This window comes from Cimex lectularius, unplaced genomic scaffold (assembly GCF_000648675.2).
Source record: "Cimex lectularius strain Harlan isolate CLEC.00 unplaced genomic scaffold, Clec_2.1 scaffold227, whole genome shotgun sequence".
Classification (NCBI taxonomy): Eukaryota; Metazoa; Arthropoda; class Insecta; order Hemiptera; family Cimicidae; genus Cimex; species Cimex lectularius.
In genome coordinates, this window is record NW_019392955.1 from 626,108 (window position 1) to 647,706 (window position 21,599).

The following is a 21,599-nucleotide window of genomic DNA, read 5'->3' on the forward strand; positions in this document are numbered from 1 at the left end:
CTTGATTGGAAAGGCCATATCAAAAATATACATAGGAACGGCACTATATCCATGGTGCAGTGTAGGAGAATCGTTGGTAGAACATGGGGTATTAAACCATGGGTGGCCAAATGGATATACACCGCGATCATACTACCAAGATTTCTATTTGCAGCCCTAGTTTTGTGGAATGGGCTAGAAAACAAATGGGCTATTAACAAGCTAAGATCATTCCAAAGACTAGGTTGTATGATGATGACGGGAGCATTTCCCACTACACCAACCCTAGTTTTGGAAGTGATAACAAACACTACACCTCTACACATTGAGGTCAAGGTTAAAGCACTAACCAGCTGCTATAGATTAATTAGTGAAGGCAGCTGGAACCATAAGGGAAATAATATAGGACACTCGAAAATTTTACATTTATTGAGTAAGGTCAACAACCAACTACTGGGTGTAAGCGATAAAAAGGTGAAAACACCTTTAGGGAAAAAGTACTTTCAGTAGTTACTCCCTGTGATTATAACTATAGGTCTGATGATGACCATCGTAGCCTAGACTGCTTCACCGATGGCTCACTCATTAAGGATAAGGGAAGCGGTGCTGGTATACACATACCTAAATTAGGGATCAGCATCTCCTCTCCTCTTGGTAATAACACCTCGGTCTTTCAGGCAGAGGTCTGGGCCATTAATGTTTGCTGTAGAACACTTATGGATAACAAGATTAAGGGAAAAGATATTAAAATTTTTTCCGACAGTCAGGCCAGTCTAAAATCATTACAAAAAGAACTATCAACATCTAGACTGGTAGAGGAAACCGTTGAACTCATTAATAGGACTATCACCAGGTATGAGAATAGGGTAACCCTCATATGGATACCTGCTCATAAGGGGCACTATGGCAATGAGGAGACGGACAGCATGGCCAAGGAAGGATCAAATACTGCGTTTGTCGGGCCACAACCGGTATTACCCCACTCTTTAAGCACAGCAAAAGAGAGTATAAGTAGCTGGGGCATGAAACAATTCCTTAAGGAATGGAATATGTCCCCCGGATGCAGGCAATCGAAGGAGTTTCTGAAGGAAATCAAACCTAAAGAAACGAAATGGTTACTCTCTAACTCTAGGAGGGGAATAAGGAGGCTGATAGGTATCCTAACGGGCCATTGCCCCTTGAGAAGACACCTCTTCATAATGGGTACTCTACCAGACCCCTTCTGCCTGCGAAACAAAAGAAGAAACGGCTCGACACCACCTCGCAGAATGCGATAGGTATGCTAGGGAAAGATTTAATACTTTCGAAGGAGAGGACATAACCAAAACACTCCCCAGGATAAAATGGTCCACAATCCTGGGGTTTGTGAATAGGTCCAAAAGGTTTATGCAGGACTCGTGAGCCGACCAGGTCCCGGACCTTTTAGGGATGGGGTACGGGCCTACTCAGGCTTTTAACCCCTCGGGTCCTGGTCGCCCGCCCTGTGTAATATATATAATATAAGTATCTAATATAAGTTGCTAGTGTTTCCAACTGTCGTGACGCAGTGTTAATGGTTGACACTTATGCAACACTTAAAAGTCGAGCTGGTCTTGTCTATCTTGCATAATTTGTAATAAATCTCCAATGATGAGTCAAATTACAGCAAACGTGACCTTACACCAAATAAAGAACACCGAATACAGAAATAATACACTCCGAAATGAGATTAAATTTAATCCGGAAAAATCCCAAATCTTACAGGTGATCGAACTGCGAAATATAACCTCTTATGGTCTATCCATCCTGTATCCTCCTAAAAGTAGAGAATGAGTGAAATACTTGGAAGTTTGGACAGATAAAAAATTTACTTGAAATAGACAATAGACTACATATGTAAAAAAGTCTCCTAACTAATTAATCTACTTAGCAGAGCGGCCAAAGTGTATTGGGGGATGGGGAGTGACGCTCTCGAATTTATTTAGAATGGAGCGATTCTTCCAATCCTCTCCTACGTGGCCACCGTTTGGATGAAGGCATTTCAAAAACGACACAGCGTCATAAAACTAAGGAGAGTACAACGCGAAATGGCACTGAGGGTAATAAAGGGTTTCAGGAAGGGAATTTCATTCGAAGCCTCAAACAAACTTTCTGGGGGGGGGGGTTCTGCCTATCGAAATACACATTCGAAAAGTAGTATACCAAATTAAAATATGAAAAATGTCAACCAATGCCAAACATTGAAGAGGACAAAAAATTATCAATAGTTAATTGGCAGCATCTTGCAAGTTTTAGGGATTCTGTTACAGACTATGTACCCTCTGAAGGTGGTATTCATATTTTGACGGACGGGAGTGAAATAAACTGCCAAGTTCTCACTCATTAGTTATCTATGAAGGCATAATGAAAATTCACGCTGAAAAGTGCAAATTGGAAAACTGGTGTGCAACAACCAGCCTGAACTAATGGCCATCATGAAAGCCTTAGCCTGACGAGAAGATAAAAACCAAAAATTGGGCGGAAGTATATATATTAGATATATATTAAACATCAATTAATTTTTCAAAACATTGTTACATTACATAGATCTTTGTAAAAAGTGATTTAAAATGTTATTTTTGTAATGGCTATCGTTTTTCTGAACTGATTTTCAAAGGGTTCTTGCCATTTTTCATCGAATTTAATACACTCGATGAATCAGTATGTGAAAATGTTTGTTTCCATTTTAAAATAAAAAGTTATACTTTTTTTAATTGAAGAAACCCGTAAATATCGTAATATTTAAAAGTATAGCTAAATTTTTTTTTTCTGTAATTTTTGGGCAAACCAAGAAGATACTAGTAGTTTAAATCCTGTATATCTAATTATTTTATATATTATATATTCTTATCAACGGATTTTCACATGGTTTGCGCCATTTTTCATAAAAACTAATTGACTTGATCTACAATCGAAAATGTCGGTTACCATTTGAGAAACAAAACTTTCACTTTGTAACTTTCTAAAAAATTGAGAAATCTGTATTTATTGCAATGTTTGAAAGTAGAGTTTATGCTAAAAAAACGAATAAAATGAAAAAATAATATATTTTTTATAAAGTCATAATTGACCGTATTAATTATTTTAATTAATTATAATTTTCATCTAAGGTCTTGATTGAGGTTAAAAAGCTAGTGATACGAAGTCACGATAGCTTAAATAGCTAAAAAATCAGCGAATTGAAACGGCGTGAATCGCGCTTGTGACACTACTTTTTGTCATTTCAAGCAAGAACTTAGGTAAAAATTATAATTAATTAAATTTTAAAAAAATTTCATTTTTACTTTTACATTTACCCAAATTTAATTTAAAGTATGACAAACAATAATTCTGGATATCATACTGTATTTTTTAATTTCGAATCTCCCTTTTTAATATGTATTGTGCGTTTTCTTAAAAATCGTACTGATTTGTTTAAAAATATGATTGATAAGAGTATATAAGATTGACTAAATGAAAAACACGATTATTAGAAACGTAGTAATGAAACAAAAAAAAAGGACCGCCTCGGAGATGTTCCAGAAGAACGGTCAAAGGTGTCCTAGATGCGTCCCTCACGGAACAATAGGCAGGATCCTCCAACAGGAGGAAGGATGATGGGTTCGGATTATGACACGGAAGGATCTTTTCTACTAGGATGAACAGCGCCCAGCGAATGCCGGCCGAAATCTCTTTGCCATAGCCGTCTTATTACGCGAAAGAAACATTCTTTCTTACATGGATGGACAAAGTAAGCACAAATAACTTTCTAAAGGTTCTACGGTTATATGTTCGAATGGAAAAAAAATCGTAGGTTGAACGATACCAAACATCCTGGTGTTGCGTTTCGCCATTGAGCAAATTGTGCGGTGAATTTGGCAAAAAAACTGCGTCAACAAGACCAATTATTATAGTTGATTGATTTTTTTACATATGAATTAAATTCTATCAATGGAATTTTAAAGCGTTTTTTTTCTTCCATTAGGTCATAAATTATGCCTATTATTAAAGTACTAGAACATTATTAATATTGAGCAAATGTACTTACATCTAAATTGGATTCTCGCCTGCATAACTCTTCTTTGTGTGTAAACCACAACAATTTATGTTATTTCGCTTTGAACATTGAGTGTCTTGTCGGATTGTAAGTAATACATCTGCAGTAATATGTTGTAATAATACGGCTCTCCAGGATTCCAGTTGTGGCAAAATATTTTCGTTTTATCCCTTGTGAATTAGGCCTGTAAACGATCTGACTTTCTTTTCATTCTATCAACTTAATCTCTATGAGTATTCAGAAATCGTGAGATGCGGTCTGGTGTGATGTAATAATCACCACACTTTTAATCTCTATGATTGTCCACGACGAACATTTTCACATTCACCAATCCTTTTTTAAACTTTTGTTGCCTTCAGAATTTGCTGACTACAGTTTTCAAAGTTTCAATCAAGTCACCCTTCTGCCTACTCGTAGAGTAACAATGAAGTAATGTTATAGTTTTTAAAATAATCCATATTTGCTTAGAGGGCATAATTAACCATATTATTTATTCCAATTAATTATTCTTTTTATCTAAGGTTTTTGCTTGAAATGAAAATGATGAAATAATAGTTTTTTCTTTACTTTTCACATTTCAACCTAGGAACACGCATACTTGATGCAATGCTGAGCGACACTACCCGGCACTACCGGACGCAAATCGAAAGTTCAATTTTTCAAGATTTATTACCCCAGTTCACATCTGCCGGATGCCATGCAACGCTACCCTGCTCTACGCTCTGCGATCCCCACTGTCCAGATTTTCGTCGAAAACAAAAGAACCGGACACTCAACTTTTTATTCAAACAAAAATAAGAAAAACATAGTTTNAAAAAAAAAAAAAAAAAAAAAAAAAAAAAAAAAAAAAAAAAAGGAATATAACTTATTACATGGTTGTGCACATAAAATGTAACTAACAATTTATTTCATGCTTTTGCTCATAAAATTACACCATTTTCGTCGAGTAGCGTCAAACATAACAATCATAGTTTTTGTAGTTTATTTCAAACTATGTTATGTAATTTTACATAACATTTTATATAAATGAAATAATCATGCTGTGCAAAAATTGAAACAGAGAAAATTGTCAATATAAAACAAAGGGAATATTTCTGAACGATAATTATGAAATGTTAATTAATTATTTGTTCACATAAAATGTAACCTTTGTCTCGAAAATGTAAATTTTTATCTTGAAATGGTCGTCGATGACGAAACGGTTTAAGCCGGGAACATACTTATCCGATGCAACGCTGTGCTTCCCTACCCTATGCGACCCGACGCAAATCCAAAGTCCAATTTTCCATAAGAATGTATTACCACCGTGCACATCTACTCGATGCTATGCCACGCTACTCTACTCTACGCGAAGGGATTCCTACTGTCCAGATTTTCGTTGGGTAGCATCGAGTACAATCGAAGACAAAAGAACCGGACACTCATATTTTTATTGAAATTACATGTATTATTGTCGTTATTAAAAATACTTATTTTAATATAAACCAAATTAAACGAGATCAAAAATTCATTAGATTTTTTTTTAATTAATTTTAATGGCTTGGTAGAAATGACGGGAATACCTTTTTTTGATAAAATTAAACCAAATTAACCGAGATCAAAAATTCATTACCTTTTATTTAAAAAATTAATTTTAATGGTTTGGTACAAAATTGATCGAAACACCAAAGTTTAACTAACAATTTATTACACGGTTTTGCTCGTAAAATTTAACTAACAATTTATTACACGGTTTTGCTCATAAAATTACACCATTCGTCGAGTAGCTTCAGATCAGAACACTCATATTATTTCAATTATATTACACATTATGTAATTTTGTCGTTATATTAATTACAACATTCTTATTTTAATGTAAACCAAATTAAACAAGATCAAAAATTCATGAGTTTTTCTAAAAATTATTTAATTATGATAGTAAGGAAGAAAATTTATTACATTTTAGTGCTCATAAAATTTAAATAACAATTTATTACAAGGTTTTACTCATAATAATCCATTAAGAACAAAAGAAGCGTTGCGATTATGATAGTGATTATTGTGATACACGCTGTGTGATTGTACGTGGCGTGCGCTTGACGCCGCATAGATGTGCAAACCCTACCAAAATGTGCCAAGGCATCGGGTAGCGTCACATAGCGTTGCATAGAGTAAGTGTGTTCCCCGCTTTAACACTGCACATACGGCTTATTTGACAAATTTTAAATTCACAGATGCTCTGAATCTTTGTACTGTCTGGATGAAAAAACAAATTCTATTGTTATTTTCCAAGCTTTCAGCCTATTGTAAGGTCATCATCAGGGCAAAACAATTTTAAAGATATCTACAAATAAAAAATTAAAGTCGAATCCATCCATAAAAACTTAATTATGTCAATTCGTAGCCATACTAGATTGTTTTGCCCGGTGATGATCTTAAACTAGGTCAAAATTTTGGCAGATAAAAATTGAATTTGTTTTTTCATCCATATCGTATGGAGATCCGGATTATTCGTGAGTAAAAAAAAGTGGTCGATACATTTAGCACTTAAAACAAATTACGACCTGTTAAAAATTACCAAATTCCACTAAACGATATTTCAATGAAAAAAGTTAATCAATTTTTACAGTCGTTTTAATTTGAGTTGAATACGTTTTGTTTTATCGTCTTTTAAACGATCTGACAGGGATTCTCTTTTATTTCATGTTCCTCCGGGTCCCATTGACAAGCCATCCATCAACGTCTGAGCGACATTAACTGATTGTGGTTCTTATGAACTCTCGAAACAATGCTCGGCCCATTCAATACACTTCTTCAATTCGTTATCAATTATCTCGTTAATTACACCGATCAATTTTGAAATTAGAATCCGGCGATAAAAGGGGGCTGGCAATTGCTACTTTCAGACACATTGGGGCAGAATTCACTTTTTTTGTACGTACTACGCCTAATCAAATAAAACTGCGATTTAGAGAATAATTCATTCTATTTTTTGTACTTTTATTTCTATAACTGAAGAAATAAAAAAAACTCAGATGTCTTTCTCGTGACAGAATAACAAGCCAACCAAGGGAGTATCCTAGGATAATTCAGTTGTACACAGTTTACACTGCAAACATACCTACACGCTAACACTCACATCACGACCTTCGCGGACGACACCACAATACTCTCCTCACATTCTGACCCTTTCCTTGGTGCAAAAGTAACTGAAGATTACCTAGACTGTTGGCGCATCAGGCTAAATGGATAAGTTGGCAGGTCACATTCAGATTTACAATTACCTGCCTACCAGTACACATATGCAATAATATAATCCTCCCATTCAACTAAATCAGCTACCTTGGGTTCTACTTGGACAGCAGACTTACATGGTATACAAATAAGACGAGAAATGAAACGAAGATACAGACAACTCAGACGCCTAGTTGGACCCAAATCCTCAATGAGTAGAAACAATAAATTATCAATATATAACACCTAATTAACCTATCCAAATACGATTTAAAAATGTCCATCCTAAGTTCTCCTTCTACACCAGTCCACTAACTCGAGCTTCTTTTCCGAGGGCGTCGGTGGCCGCAACCGTTTAGGCGTTGACACGGCGCTCATCACTGTAAGGTAAAGGTCCTGGGTTCGAATCCAGTCTCACCCTAAAAAGACAGTGGCCTGCCTACACGACACGGAGATCCACCAATCCACCAACACGACTAAACACTAAGAGTATCAGAACCGGCAGGCTCCTTTCCTCCATTCCCCAGGTCTAACAGATTTCTGCCAGATCTTTTATTGCTAGTTACCAAAACATTGTTAAATAAATAAATTTTGTATAGAAAGCAATAAAAAAATTTAAACGATAAATAAAATTTGACGTTCTGCTGGAGAGAAAATAAATTGTTTTGCTAGGGTTCTAAATTTTTTTCATTCCACTTAGTTTCTGTAAATATTTGTTCTTTTCTTTTAACTTTGTTCTAAATTTGAGGCTGTAATATATTTCGTTTTTATTGTGTTTGGAAATTATTAAAACGTCAAATTTGCTTGTACAGTTATACCTAGAAAAAATCGCTGTAAACAGAAAAAAACGACAGGTGATTTCACAAATTCACAACACTGGGCTAAAATCATTCATCGTCAATTGTGTATATTAAATTAAACTGGTGATTTCAACTGTTTATTCTTATTTTTCTTATTTTCTTTTATTTTTTTCTAACTGAACAAATTTTGCATTAGCTTTCCTCGGTTTCTTATCTAAAGGCACTATTTAGCTAATTTTATTGATTTTTGGTAAATAATGGCTACGTTTTTGTGTGATTTGTTCAACCTCAACACTGCCATATTTGTCATTGAATTTAAATGGCCAATTGAATTCAAAGTCCAACTGTCTGATGATAAGTGTCATAATTAAATGAACTCACAGTAAAAACTTAAAAGAAATTTTATTTATAAAACGAGAAACGGCCTTAGCAGGACAATATCGTTCAGTACAATAATGTTAGTGAGAGTTTTTATATTAAAAAATAGTTTGTCAGAAAGTCGTCGGTTGAGGAGAAGAGAGAACATTGTATGATGTAAATTATTTAGATGGATCAAATTCTTGAAACTGCGAGAAGGCGAAATATCAGTTAAATATTTTGTGACAATACAAAATAAAACTAAATTTGAATTGAATGAAAACAAATGAATCGATGAGAGAAACTTTCAGTGAAGGTAGCAGTTTTAGCCAATTTGAAAGTCACTGGAATTAATCCATCAATGAATTCGCAGGCTTTAACACAACCAGGCAAACTATTCGAATACACGGGATGTCTGTACTTGCTTGTATTGAACTTGATTCTTTTTTCTCAATGTCTTTTTTGTTGGAATACTGAGGCCACCAACCATGTCAGGAATCTTATCCGTCTTGTACTCACTAATATTTTTCATAATATTCTACGCCCTAATCTTCGTTTTTACTAGTTCGATAGCGCTTAGGTACGACTACAAAATGATGTTCGTCACTCATTTCAGCCAATTTTGGAATCTCAACCTCGTTAGACTTACCGATTCAAATGGAAAACTATTAAGACAACGTTGACAAAACCAACACACATGACAAAATTGTTATATACGCCATAACGTGAACATGCAGAGACAAATATATCTTACAGATAGAACGAAAAGTAAAAGGCAGATACAAATAACAAACAGAACAGGAACGATGACGGAAAATGAAAATTGCCGAAAACTTGGAAATGGACCGACAAAACGTACAAACGGGATTGTCATTGAACATGTCCATGTTGTGTAGATGTTTCCTCAGATGCAAGAGACCGGTAAATACCCCTAAACGATACCTCATATTCCATTCCAAATCGCTTCATTCCAACTTCCTCACCTGGGACCTTTCCTCTCATACTCTTCCTACCAATCCCCCAAGAGTTTGAGGAGTTGTTGGTCTCGCGACGCGCGTAAAGTCGTCGGGATCATGTCATGAAGTCGAAAAAATATATAATTATGTAAGGTATTGGTTGAGGTAAAAAAGTCAGTGTCACGAGCGGGATTCGAACCCACGACCTTCGGCTAAATACGCCGCTGCTCTACCGCTTGATCTATCGTGACTTCTATCCTTCGAATTTTTCGAAATCTAATGAATTTAATAAGTAAAAATGAAGAATATCTTAACTAACGCTCTCCGAGGTCATTTCATTTGTCGCCGAGAATCGTATAGATTATACGACATTGAAAAATGGCAAAAAGGAGGGAAAAATCGAAAGGTTGGGTTGGGGTGGGAAGTTGGTGTTCGAGTGGATCGAAGTCACGATAGTTCAAGTGGTAGAGCAGGGCGTATTCATCCGAAGGTCGAATCCCGCTCGTGACACTGACTTTTTTACCTCAACGAATACTTTGCATAAAGATTAATTAATTGAAAAATGTGATTTGGATCGGACCACGAAATCTAATGAATTTAAAATGTATAATGTTGGTCACCGATGGGTTGTAACTTATTTTTCTATTGCATAAATTAATAAAGATGAAATTAATCATAAAACAAAAATAAAGTGAGGATCAATTGGTAAAGATCAAATCACAAATGTAAACTGGTTGACGAGAGTCATGTTGAGTATAATATTGAAGATATCGACATATTTTGCATGTTTCCAGCTCTCAAAGGGATATTCGCGGGCTAAAATAAGCTGAAAATTGCAATTTCCTATTTATTTTATCTGTTTGGGGATTAGGATACGTTACAGCGGTAGTGTCTTGCCTAGGAATATTGAAAGCGAATAACAATTTTTCATAAAATGAAAATACCCACTAAAATAAGAAATTCCATAGAAAATTTAAAATTTTACAAACTTTACGTTCAATATTGAGTAATTAATTAACTAGCATTCTAATCGTCTATTATGTTAGATAATAATGTAGAATCTTCTACGGATGTATGGCCTATTCCTCGGCCCGAAAAACGCGTCTGAGAAAGCTCGATAGGCCCTACTANCATCGACCCCAATCTAGTTTAGTTCGAGTATAGGTCGGTGGAGGAATAGCAAGTACTCCACCGACCAAACGGAATGAGTGTATTGTATGGATGTATTTATGTGTATGAATGTATTTATCTGTATGAATGTAGTGTTTGTAAATAGAAGTGTAAATAGAATATTGACTTGACTTAGCTTGACTTAGCTTGGGGCTGAAATGACCCAGATGTCGGAAGCCCCAGTAAAAAAAAAAAAAAATCGAATTCCATATTAGAAAACCGGGTTTCCAGAATATTCGGCCTAGATGAGAGATGCATGTTTTGCTAAAGGGCTAAATAAAACAGTTATTACTAAAATATTATTGTTATTAAAACAGTCCAAATTAAAAATATTGAAGATTTACAACAAAAAACAACCTTTTGCCAGCAAAACAAAAAAAAAGTTGTAAAAAAAATATCCAATAGAATGAAATCTTTTAAACCAATAGTAAACCTCGTTTGCGTTTCATGCACAATTCACAGATAAAAATAGGTTAGCGTCTTGCCACGCTCAGCTTATAACCCTAACGGTATCCGAGTGATGTCTTTGTCACTCAGTGGCGTATTACAGAATTTTACAAACTTTTTTTGTTTAATATTTAGAAAATGAATCGAGAGCAAAATAACTTAAAAGTAAAATTGAGTACTTCTACAGAAGGGACGACGGAAGGCGAGTGGTCTGCGTGATGACTCTCAGCTCGTAGACCGTGGGTTCAATTCCCACCGTTGCAGTCGCCCCCTGGACCCTTTTTCACGATGCTTTTCTCCCAATAATAAAAACTATGACATTCTCTGAGCTCAAAATTTGCTCAATATTGTAAGAAATTCCTTTCAATTAATTAATATTTAAGTAAGGTATTGGTTGAAATGAATAAGTTAGTGTCACGAGCGGGCTTTGAACCCACGACCTTCGCTCAATACGCCGCTGCTCTAACACTTGAGCTATCGTGTCTTGGATCCACTCTGATAGAAACTCCCCTTTTCAAACTACCTTTCGAATTTTCCCTCCTTTTTGCCATTTTTCAAATGTCGTGTAATCAGGATTCGATTCTCGGCGACAAATCCCGCTCGTGACACTAACTTTTTTCATGTCAACTAATACCTTACATAAAGATTAATTAATTGAAAGAAGTTATTTGGTCAATCCGACCATGAAATATAATGGATTGTAAGGAATGATCTATAAATAAATAAACTACAGAAAGGTTTTTATAACAAGCCGTCTCGTTTTAAAACAAATTCTTTGTTCTTCGTTGTTCTTCAGTCTTTGTTAGAGTTGAATGAGAGTAAATTTTCGATTGTTTCATGTGAAATCAGTTTGTTTTTCTATAATTTTAAGATGAGTTTACTTACTTCCTGAAGTAGCCTTTTCCCTTTCAGAAATCGTACAATTTCACCACATTTTTTTTCAGTTTAATTAACTGTTTTTGTAAATCCTACCCATTAACTTTGTATATTTACGTTGGTGTTTATTTTTCTTATCATTTGCATTCTGACACTGACCTGAACTGAGGTTGAAAGCGGTCTGTGAATTTTATTGTCATGATGAAAGCGGGCTATGTATTCAAGTTGAACCTTTTTCTCAGTTAGTGCCGGTACTAAATTCCTAGAGTCTTCGGGGTTATGAGATCAACCGTCCAATTTCCCCTGTATTCCAATTCCGTTCCGAACCGCATAAACGTTAAGTCCCGTTTTAAATTGCGACTTAATTTTCCTTGGCCTAGAGTTAAAAAGAGATTTTTTCGCAGCCTAAAAAATTTAAAATGGCTCGGTATACCTTGCGTTTAATTTTATTAGAAGAGGCAGGAACATTGTCCGGGTGGCGTTGACAGGAAGTTCGTTGCATCGAGCCTTCCGGCGAAAGACGGTCCGTCACATTATATTACGGACTTTAGTTAAAGGACTCGCCTTTGAGCGGAAAGGGCTTTGACGGCTTTACATCTCATGTATAAACAATTTGCAGGATGATGGCCGGATTGAATATCCATTAGACCGTTTGTGTTAGTTGGCCGAGCGTTTTAATAAGATAAGACGGTCATACGGAGATCAAAGCGAGTTATACCGGACCGAACATAACGGCTTAGTTAAGTCCTTTCCAGGTGCGGCAGGTGACGCATGTTCTCTGTGGAAATATAGCCAAGCCCAAAATTTCATATTCATTGCCAGGGAGGCGAGTTTAATTTATTCACAACCGACAGCCCTTTCCCCCAATTTTGTCCCAGAGCTTGGGAGACCGGCTTTGCCAATTAGGTACGACGACCCGCGAGATGAAGAAGCTGAAACTAGGTGAGGATCCACGCAGGACGTGATCAGCATGGGTTATTTGCTTTTCTCTGAAGGACACAAGCACCTACTTTATCCTACTTTTCTTCTTTGGAATATTAATAACTGTACAAAATGTAACTTAAGAAGGGCAACTTTAAAAGAATATATATTGGTTACATTATCACACTGATCATTTAAATATTTTCAACTAATTACTAAAGAAATTTTACAAATAAAATCTACATGCACATTTATATTATTTTTAATTCATTTATATATTATTTATATATCATTTATATATTATTTTTCTTTTGAAAAGTTGATAAAAGCTAAAACCTAATCAGAAACAATACATTTTAATAAAATTTAGTGATTTATTGCACTTCTTCAATCAATTGCTTTATTCATTTTTACTAATCTATTTATTATTGTTTTGCCAGCCTTTTTTGGGATCGCATAGCCGGAAGTAAACTAATTGGTTGGAGAAGTTCGATAAACCGTCTAACAATATTCAATAAAACAAATGTATCTGTACCACTAATAAGAAAGCGACATATGGCGCAACCGCCTGGACCAATAAAGTAAAGAAAATAACAAAACGGAATTCAGAAAAATACAGACTCGCATGCGTTTGCATAAAGGGAGTGATAAGAACTTGTCTCACAGCTGGTGTGGAGAAAATGGATTTAATCCCCCTCTACAATATGAAATGAGGAAATCACAAAATGCAATTATTCAACATCATTAAAGAGTTCTTTTATGTAAGGTATTGTTGAAATGAAAAAGTTAGCGTCACGAGCGAGATTCGAACCCACGACCTTCGGCTAAATACGCCGCTGCTCTACCACTTGACCTATCGTGACTTCGATCAACTCGTACACCAACTCCCCATCTCAACCTACCTTTCGAATTTTCCCTCCTTTTGCCATTTTTAATGAATTAACTGAAGTACACTTCACTCAAGCTCTCCGTCGCCATTTCAATTGTCGTCGAGAATCCAAACCGATTACACGACATTTGAAAAATGGCAAAAGGAGGGAAACTCATAAAGTGGGGTTGAGATGGGGAGTTGATGTCCGAGTGGATCGAAGTCACGATAGCTCAGGTGGTAGAGCAGCGGCGTATCAAGCCGAAGATCGTGGGTTCGAATCCCTCTCGTGCCATTAACTTTTTTTCATCTCAACTAAAAACCTTAATTAATTGTAAAGTTTAATTGGTCAAGCGGACCACGAAATTAGTCAATTTACTGTCAATTATAATGAGTAAATGCATACATACATTTTAATGTTAGAAATCTTGAAAATAATTTGGTATAAAAACAGGCATCAAATCAAAATACATAAGCCAGTAGCACTGCTAATTTAAATAATTTCACATAAAGTTACTCCTCTCTTACAGGGGGGTTTAAGGACCAACAGTGTACAGAACGTTTTTACAAATTATTCTCAAATAAATGTCCAGGATCTATGACGGAATTCGAACCTAGAACCGTTGACGCACCTTCGGCTAAACACGCCGCTGCTCTACCACTTGAGCTATCGTGACTTTTTGGAGATCGTGAAATGCAGTCTGGTGTGACGTAGGTTTTAGAAAAACATTTTCTTTATCGTACCAACTTTTCGATCTTTATTGAGATCATCTTCAGGGCCTGGGATTTATAAACATTGTTTATATTTTACAAATCCATGTAGGATGTGAAAAAAATGAATTTATACAATACTAGAAATTTTAGATTCAATCAAAGTATTTGTACTCTTTCGAAGTGTTTGTTTTCTGTGTATAAGTGTCGTTATTGTATGTCGTGTTGAGAGTGCCAGTGAGATATTGCTGTTTTATGTCTACATATGTCGGATTTTGAAAGGGTGGGGAAGGATGTAATGATAGAAATACATTTTTATATGAGTAGTCGGTTTTTATGAGGTGAAAGGAACCGACAATAGGGAAAAAAGGGTAATGGTTCGGCCTAATAATCTTTTCAGGATTGTATAGACGGGGATAATTAGAGAAATGAAAGCTAAATTGTTGAAGAATTAGACTATGTAGAAATGTTTGATGTGTGAAATGTGATGAATGTTTTATATGTTATATGTTTTGTGTGATGTGATGATATATGTACGTAGTCGATATTGAATTTGATTAATGGCGTAGCTGCGACTGGGCTTACATATGTCTGTTCTGTAATTGATGATGTGCTTATCTCTGTTTCTAAAAAGTTACGTTTATTTTTATTTTGCTCTGTGTGTAGTACTTTTTGATTGTTGAAATCGAAATTGTGTTGAAGTTCAAAATGGTAGGTAGCTAAATAAAAATATAGTTGTCAAATAGCCAAGTAGCTTTCAAAGCACTAAACTGAAACACCTTTAACTCTATTGCAAAACTAAACTAAATAGATTTGGAATGCAAAATAAAGTCAGACTCTACTGGGTACCAGAACATGTATGAGAGAACAATGGGAGGGCGGAGGCCCTTGCGAGGAAAAAGTTGGTAAGTCCTGAACCCTTCTGTACCATAGGGATTACCAGTGAGTATGGTTGACAAAAGTACAAAATGAAAAATTAGGAAATAGTGGAATTCGCTCATTGGCCATAAACCAAATCCTAGCAAATTTTGGAAGGAAAGAAACAGCAGAATGGATTTTGAGGAAGCAGGAAAAACTCCTAATCCGAACAGGATTTTTAACAGGATACGGCAGACTGGGCATCTGATGAAAATTGTTATAATACAACACGACAGATTTTGAAGCAGGAGGAGTCACCAACACTCTTATTAACAAACCATCGCACCATTTTAGCCCCAGGAGGAAGTGTTTTGGGATGTACAACGTTACTGTAAAAGAAATTCCACTACTGAAACCGGGCCTGCTAATCAAATTTAATGACCTAGGACTCACCTGTATGCAGTTCAGAACGGGGGATACAATAATTCTTAAAGGGTGCATTACACATCCCAAACTTACATCGTACATGTTACACCTTCACAGAATAACCAAATGATATGAGGACCTGGAGATATATTTCAATTATTTAAATTAATACTACTTTTCATCTAAGACGTTGGTTGTGATGAAAAAGCCAGTGTTACGAGCGGGATTCGAACCCATGACCTTCGGCTCAATAAGCCGCTTTCAAGTCACGATAGTTCAAGTGGTTAGCAATGGCGTATTGACCCGAAAGTCTAGGATTGAAACCCCCTCGTGACACTGGATTTTTCATCTCAGCCAAGACCTCAGATAAAATGTATAATTAACTTAAATACTGTCAATTATACAATTAATTAAGTTTTTAGTTGAGATGAAAAAAAGTTAATGGCACGAGAGGGAATCGAACCCACGACCTTCGGCTTGATACGCCGCTGCTCTACCACCTGAGCTATCGTGACCTCGATCCACTCGGACATCAACTCCCCATCTCAACCCCACCTTATGAGTTTTCCCTCCTTTTGCCATTTTTAATGAATTAACTGAAGTACACTTCACTCAAGCTCTCCGTCGCCATTTCAATTGTCGTCGAGAATCCAAACCGATTACACGACATTTGAAAAATGGCAAAAGGAGGGAAACTCATAAAGTGGGGTTGAGATGGGGAGTTGATGTCCGAGTGGATCGAAGTCACGATAGCTCAGGTGGTAGAGCAGCGGCGTATCAAGCCGAAGATCGTGGGTTCGAATCCCTCTCGTGCCATTAACTTTTTTTCATCTCAACTAAAAACCTTAATTAATTGTAAAGTTTAATTGGTCAAGCGGACCACGAAATTAGTCAATTTACTGTCAATTATAATGAGTAAATGCATACATACATTTTAATGTTAGAAATCTTGAAAATAATTTGGTATAAAAACAGGCATCAAATCAAAATACATAAGCCAGTAGCACTGCTAATTTAAATAATTTCACATAAAGTTACTCCTCTCTTACAGGGGGGTTTAAGGACCAACAGTGTACAGAACGTTTTTACAAATTATTCTCAAATAAAAGTCCAGGATCTATGACGGAATTCGAACCTAGAACCGTTGACGCAAATACAAGTCTGTCGTGCTCGCAATTTAAAATGTTTAAAAACGTTAAAATTGTATAATAAGTTGATTAAACACGAGTTCTTTTTGTTCTTTAAGTTTCTAAATAATTCATCAACAATCATTCTTAACTATTTAATTTGGCCTTTAGTGATCATTTTAGTTTGCCTATCGTTGCGTATCGGCTTCTCGACACCTTCAATGGACGGTTTATTGATTTTGTGATTATTCGGATATAACAAGATGTGTGAATATATTTGTGTAAGAACATATATTGGAAGAAGGGTATTTATAGATGAAAGGGGAGGGAATTTGCGGTCAGAACCAATTACGCCATGAGTCGGGGTCCATGGTTAACACACACTTGTTTACAATCTTCGCAAACTGATAAATATAATTAAATCAGTGTATTAATGATACAATTAATACATTTTAAATCAATATGAAGAGTTACAAGCGTGGGCTTCGTTCTACGCATTTAAAGCTGTTAAAACAAAAAATGCTGTTGTCGTCACAGGATTTCATTTGGATATTGAAGAGTAAACAGATGCACACAGTTTATAACTCGATTAACAAACCACAAATCGCATTGAACTCATATTTACATCATTTTCATGGTAAATTCATCAATGGAACTTATCTTTTAAGAATCGGTTAATATGTTATTTTTAATTTAACTGGGACTATGCATTTACTAAGGTCCGCCTATAGATGCGGGTTCCGATTTCAGAAAGCTTCTTATCAAATCTTTATAGCAATCTAGAAAACGTCTTAAAAACGCCACTTACCTATTCAATATTTTATTGCAAAATAATGTGGATTTGTATTTAAATTGTTGCTGTTCTTTACCGTAAAGATTCTTATTATTGTTATTTATATTACAGGTAGAAGCTGTGAGTTCTGAAAAAGCTGTGAGGGTGAGGGTGAAGGTCTTGGACAACACAACGTCCATCTACAGCCAGGACATAGAGATGGCCGGAGGCGAAGGTAGTTTCCTCGTACCCGCAATCCTGTCCGACAGTGATCTCATTACGCTCCAGGTAGCTATGAAATATTCACGTTAACACGTTCGGGCCGAAATCAAAGTCGTAGACGGGAAGGTCGACCCGGTGATGAGAGGTCGGAATCGACGGAATCAGTCAGACCGCTCTTCGTGGCCCATTTCCACTTCCATGCCTCGCTCCCGCTCAATCACATTAATTGATTCAAAGCTATTAACCCTAATCCACGAATTGGATGCGAGTGGGTTAACATCTTCCCGGCTCTCACGCTAATCCGCTCGCTTAGGGGCTTTAGATCACTTCAAACCGGGTTCTCTAAACGCACGCCAGCTCCCGACTCCTTTGTTAATATTTTCCCTCGGCTAAAATATTCGCCAGTGCAAGATTTAGCGTCAATCAATATCTTCCTGAGCGATAAAACATCATTGTAAAATACATACCTACTTAATTAAATTGTATACATGGAGGGTTCCAATCTTCGTAGAGGTGATTAGAAACCGTGAACACCAATACAACTTCGACTTCAACAATTCAAAAATATTACACACTGAGCAAAACAAACATAAACGTAACTTTTTAGAAACGGTTTACATCAACAAGGATAAACACAGCATCAATTAAAGAACAGACACATGTAAACTCTAAAAACGCTTCGCTAATATCATTAATCAAATTCAATATCGATAACATACATATATAGCGGAGAACCGAAAACAAGCTCCCAGAGGTTTTTATGATCGGTCCTGACTACATTAATTTATTCTATCGATCAGGCACATTTTTGATATATGAATTTCCAATATTCAATACAAACCAAAATAAATACGAGACCAAAATATTAGGAAAATTTAAATCTTTCATTACAATTTATTTCCAAATAAAATTACAATTTCTTTTAGTAATTATTATTTTTAATTAAAAATTTTTTTTTATTTTATAATAAAACCTATTTCAAAATCTACAAACATCAATTTAAAAATCGAATTTAATTCTCGTTTTATAAAGAAAAGTAAAAGTAAAGGAAATTATTATTATAATTATTAATTACAATAAATTAAGGTTTTTAGTCGAGATGAAAAAAAGCTAATGGCACGAGAGGGATTCGAACCCACGACGTTCGGCTAGATACGCCGCTGCTCTACCACCTGAGCTATCGTGACCTCGATCCGCTCGGACATCAACTCCCCATCTCAACCCCACATTATGAGTTTTCCCTCCTTTTGCCATTTTTCAATGGCATGGGGAATTGATGTCCGAGCGGATCGAGGTCACGATAGCTCAGGTGGTAGAGCAGCGGCGTATCTAGCCGAAGGTCGTGGGTTCGAATCCCTCTCGTGCCATTAGCTTTTTTTCATCTCAACTAAAAACCTTAATTAATTGTAATGTATTAATTGGTCAAGCGGACCAAGAAATTAGTGAATTTAATGAATTAACTGAAGTACACTTCACTAAAGCTCTCCGTCGCCATTTCAATTGTCGTCGAGAATCCAAACCGATTACACGACATTTGAAAAATGGCAAAAGGAGGGAAAACTCATAAGGTGGGGTTGAGATGGGGAGTTGATGTCCGAGTGGATCGAGGTCACGATAGCTCAGGTGGTAGAGCAGCGGCGTATCTTGCCGAAGGTCGTGGGTTCGAATCCCGCTCGTGCCATTAGCTTTTTTTCATCTCGACTAAAAACCTTAATTTATTGTAATGATTTAATTGGTCAAGCAGACCACGAAATTAGAGAATATAATTATTAATTTTTGACCACCAATTCGAAAATATGATCAAAATTTTAACACAACTTTTAAAATCAAATGTTATTTCTTTTATTTTTCTTTATAAAAATATATTTTTGTTACAACCCTTTTTAAATTAAAGTACAATTATTATTTTTTGTTTTGACGTCAAAATATAAAACTTACTCACTTGAATTGAGCGCACACCAAATTTTTTCTTTATTACAAAAGAAATAGCTCTTTAACCCACGGAGGACAGAAAGGGAATTGTCCTAAGGACTGAAAAAATAGCCCTTTTTAGCCCCTACTCCTTTCACTGTCAGATGTGTGTGGAGGAGCATGGCACATTTACATCTAAACGTGACACATATATCATCACATCACTCAAAACATATAATATAACATATAAAACAATCATCACATTCCACACATCAAACATTTCTACCTAATCTAATTCTTCAATAATTTGGCTTTCTTTTCCCTAATTATCCCCGTCTACATAATCCTGAAAGGATAATCAGGCCGAACCGTTATCCATTTTTCCCATTGTCGTCCATTCACCTCAAAGAAGCCGACTCCTCATATAAAAATGTCTTTCTATCCCGACTTCCTTCCCCACCACTTCAAAATTCAACGTATATAGGCATAAAACGTCAATATCTCACTGGCACTCTCAACACTACACACAATCATGACACAGAAAACAAAGACTTTGAGTGAGTACAAATACTTTGATTGAATCTAAAATTTCTAGTATTGTATAAATTCATTTTTTTCACATCCTACATGTATTTGTAAAATATAAACAATGTTTATAAATTACAGGCCCTGAAGATGATCGCAATAAAGATCAAAACGTAGGCACGATAAAGAAAATGTTTTTCTAAAACCTACGTCACACCAGACTGCATATCACGATCTCCAAAAATAAACATTAACTAACGGTCACAAAAGACCTCACATACAGATACAACGTTTTTTTATTAAAACGTCACGATCTTCTATAACCTACTGGCAAGAATTATCTTTGACTATGAACTTTTTGATTGTTTTAAATTAAAAGTGAAATGTATAATAAAAATTCTATTTTTATAACAACACATAATATTTCATAATCGTGAGATGTGATAGAAAGGCTCAAAAGTTTTAATCCGCTCTGCATTACGTTAATACTTCAACCCCTATCTTAGTTGAAGTTAAAAAGTTTCACGAAGAGTTTCACAACGATGGCAGGACGGGTAGTCCCGTGTTGGCGCAACTTCCCAATGATAAGGCCAGACTGTTTCCTGTATATGTTGTTAGATTATGAGTAAATGTATTCAACGATATTTTATAACAATATTTAAACCCGTTGACAATTTATTTACCTTAATAACAATATTTTTGAAATGATTAATTAAAGTGTAAATTTACTGATTAGCTGAAGATGTGACTAATGGGTGGTGCTAATCAGCATCTTTAATGCAAGTCTAAGATGTCTAACAGACACAAAATCAGGGAAAAAATAAGTTCGTAGCGTTTTTCAACTGTTTGATTTGATCCTTTTGTGCTTTGAAGCAATGTTTATTCAGTCATATTGTTTTACGTTTCAAAAAAAATATTAGTTAAGGTGTTTTTATTAGTCAATTCTCTTATTTTTACAAGCTTTTTTGCTCATTTAACGTAGAGGGCATTTCCGGCATTCAATCTGATTTTTTCTATTCACGAACATTGGATCGAGGTATGGTCTTGAAGAAAAAAGGAAATTCAGTTGTTACTACCAAGCTTTCGACCTATTTTTAGGTCGTCATATGGGCAAAACAATCTTAATTATGTGTACAGATTGACACATTTTTTTACGGACGATCTCAAATTTCCTTGACAATATTGAATATTGTTACAGTCCTTGGCAATGTTGGAATTGAGTCGGTCTTCAAAGAAATTCGAGATCGCCTGTAAAAACTGAAATATGTAAATTATGTCAATCGACGATCAAACGATTGTTATGCCACTTTCATACATTTCAAAGCGCTAGGTTCTATAGTTTTGCAAGACTTGTCAGTCATCATGGTTTAGCGTCAACGCCGTGAAAGTGATAACTCGACTTTTTG

The 21,599-nt window shown here is 35.6% G+C and overlaps 1 protein-coding gene across 1 annotated transcript in view; it reads left to right on the forward strand.

The window, feature by feature from the left end:
- LOC106663687 (C3 and PZP-like alpha-2-macroglobulin domain-containing protein 8) overlaps positions 1-21,599 on the forward strand; it is a 648,112-nt gene that overhangs the window by 564,227 nt on the left and 62,286 nt on the right. The window contains exon 8 of the mRNA XM_014388721.2: positions 17,668-17,823. Within this exon, the coding sequence (XP_014244207.1) occupies positions 17,668-17,823 (156 nt within the window). The remainder of the gene's footprint in view (positions 1-17,667; positions 17,824-21,599) is intronic.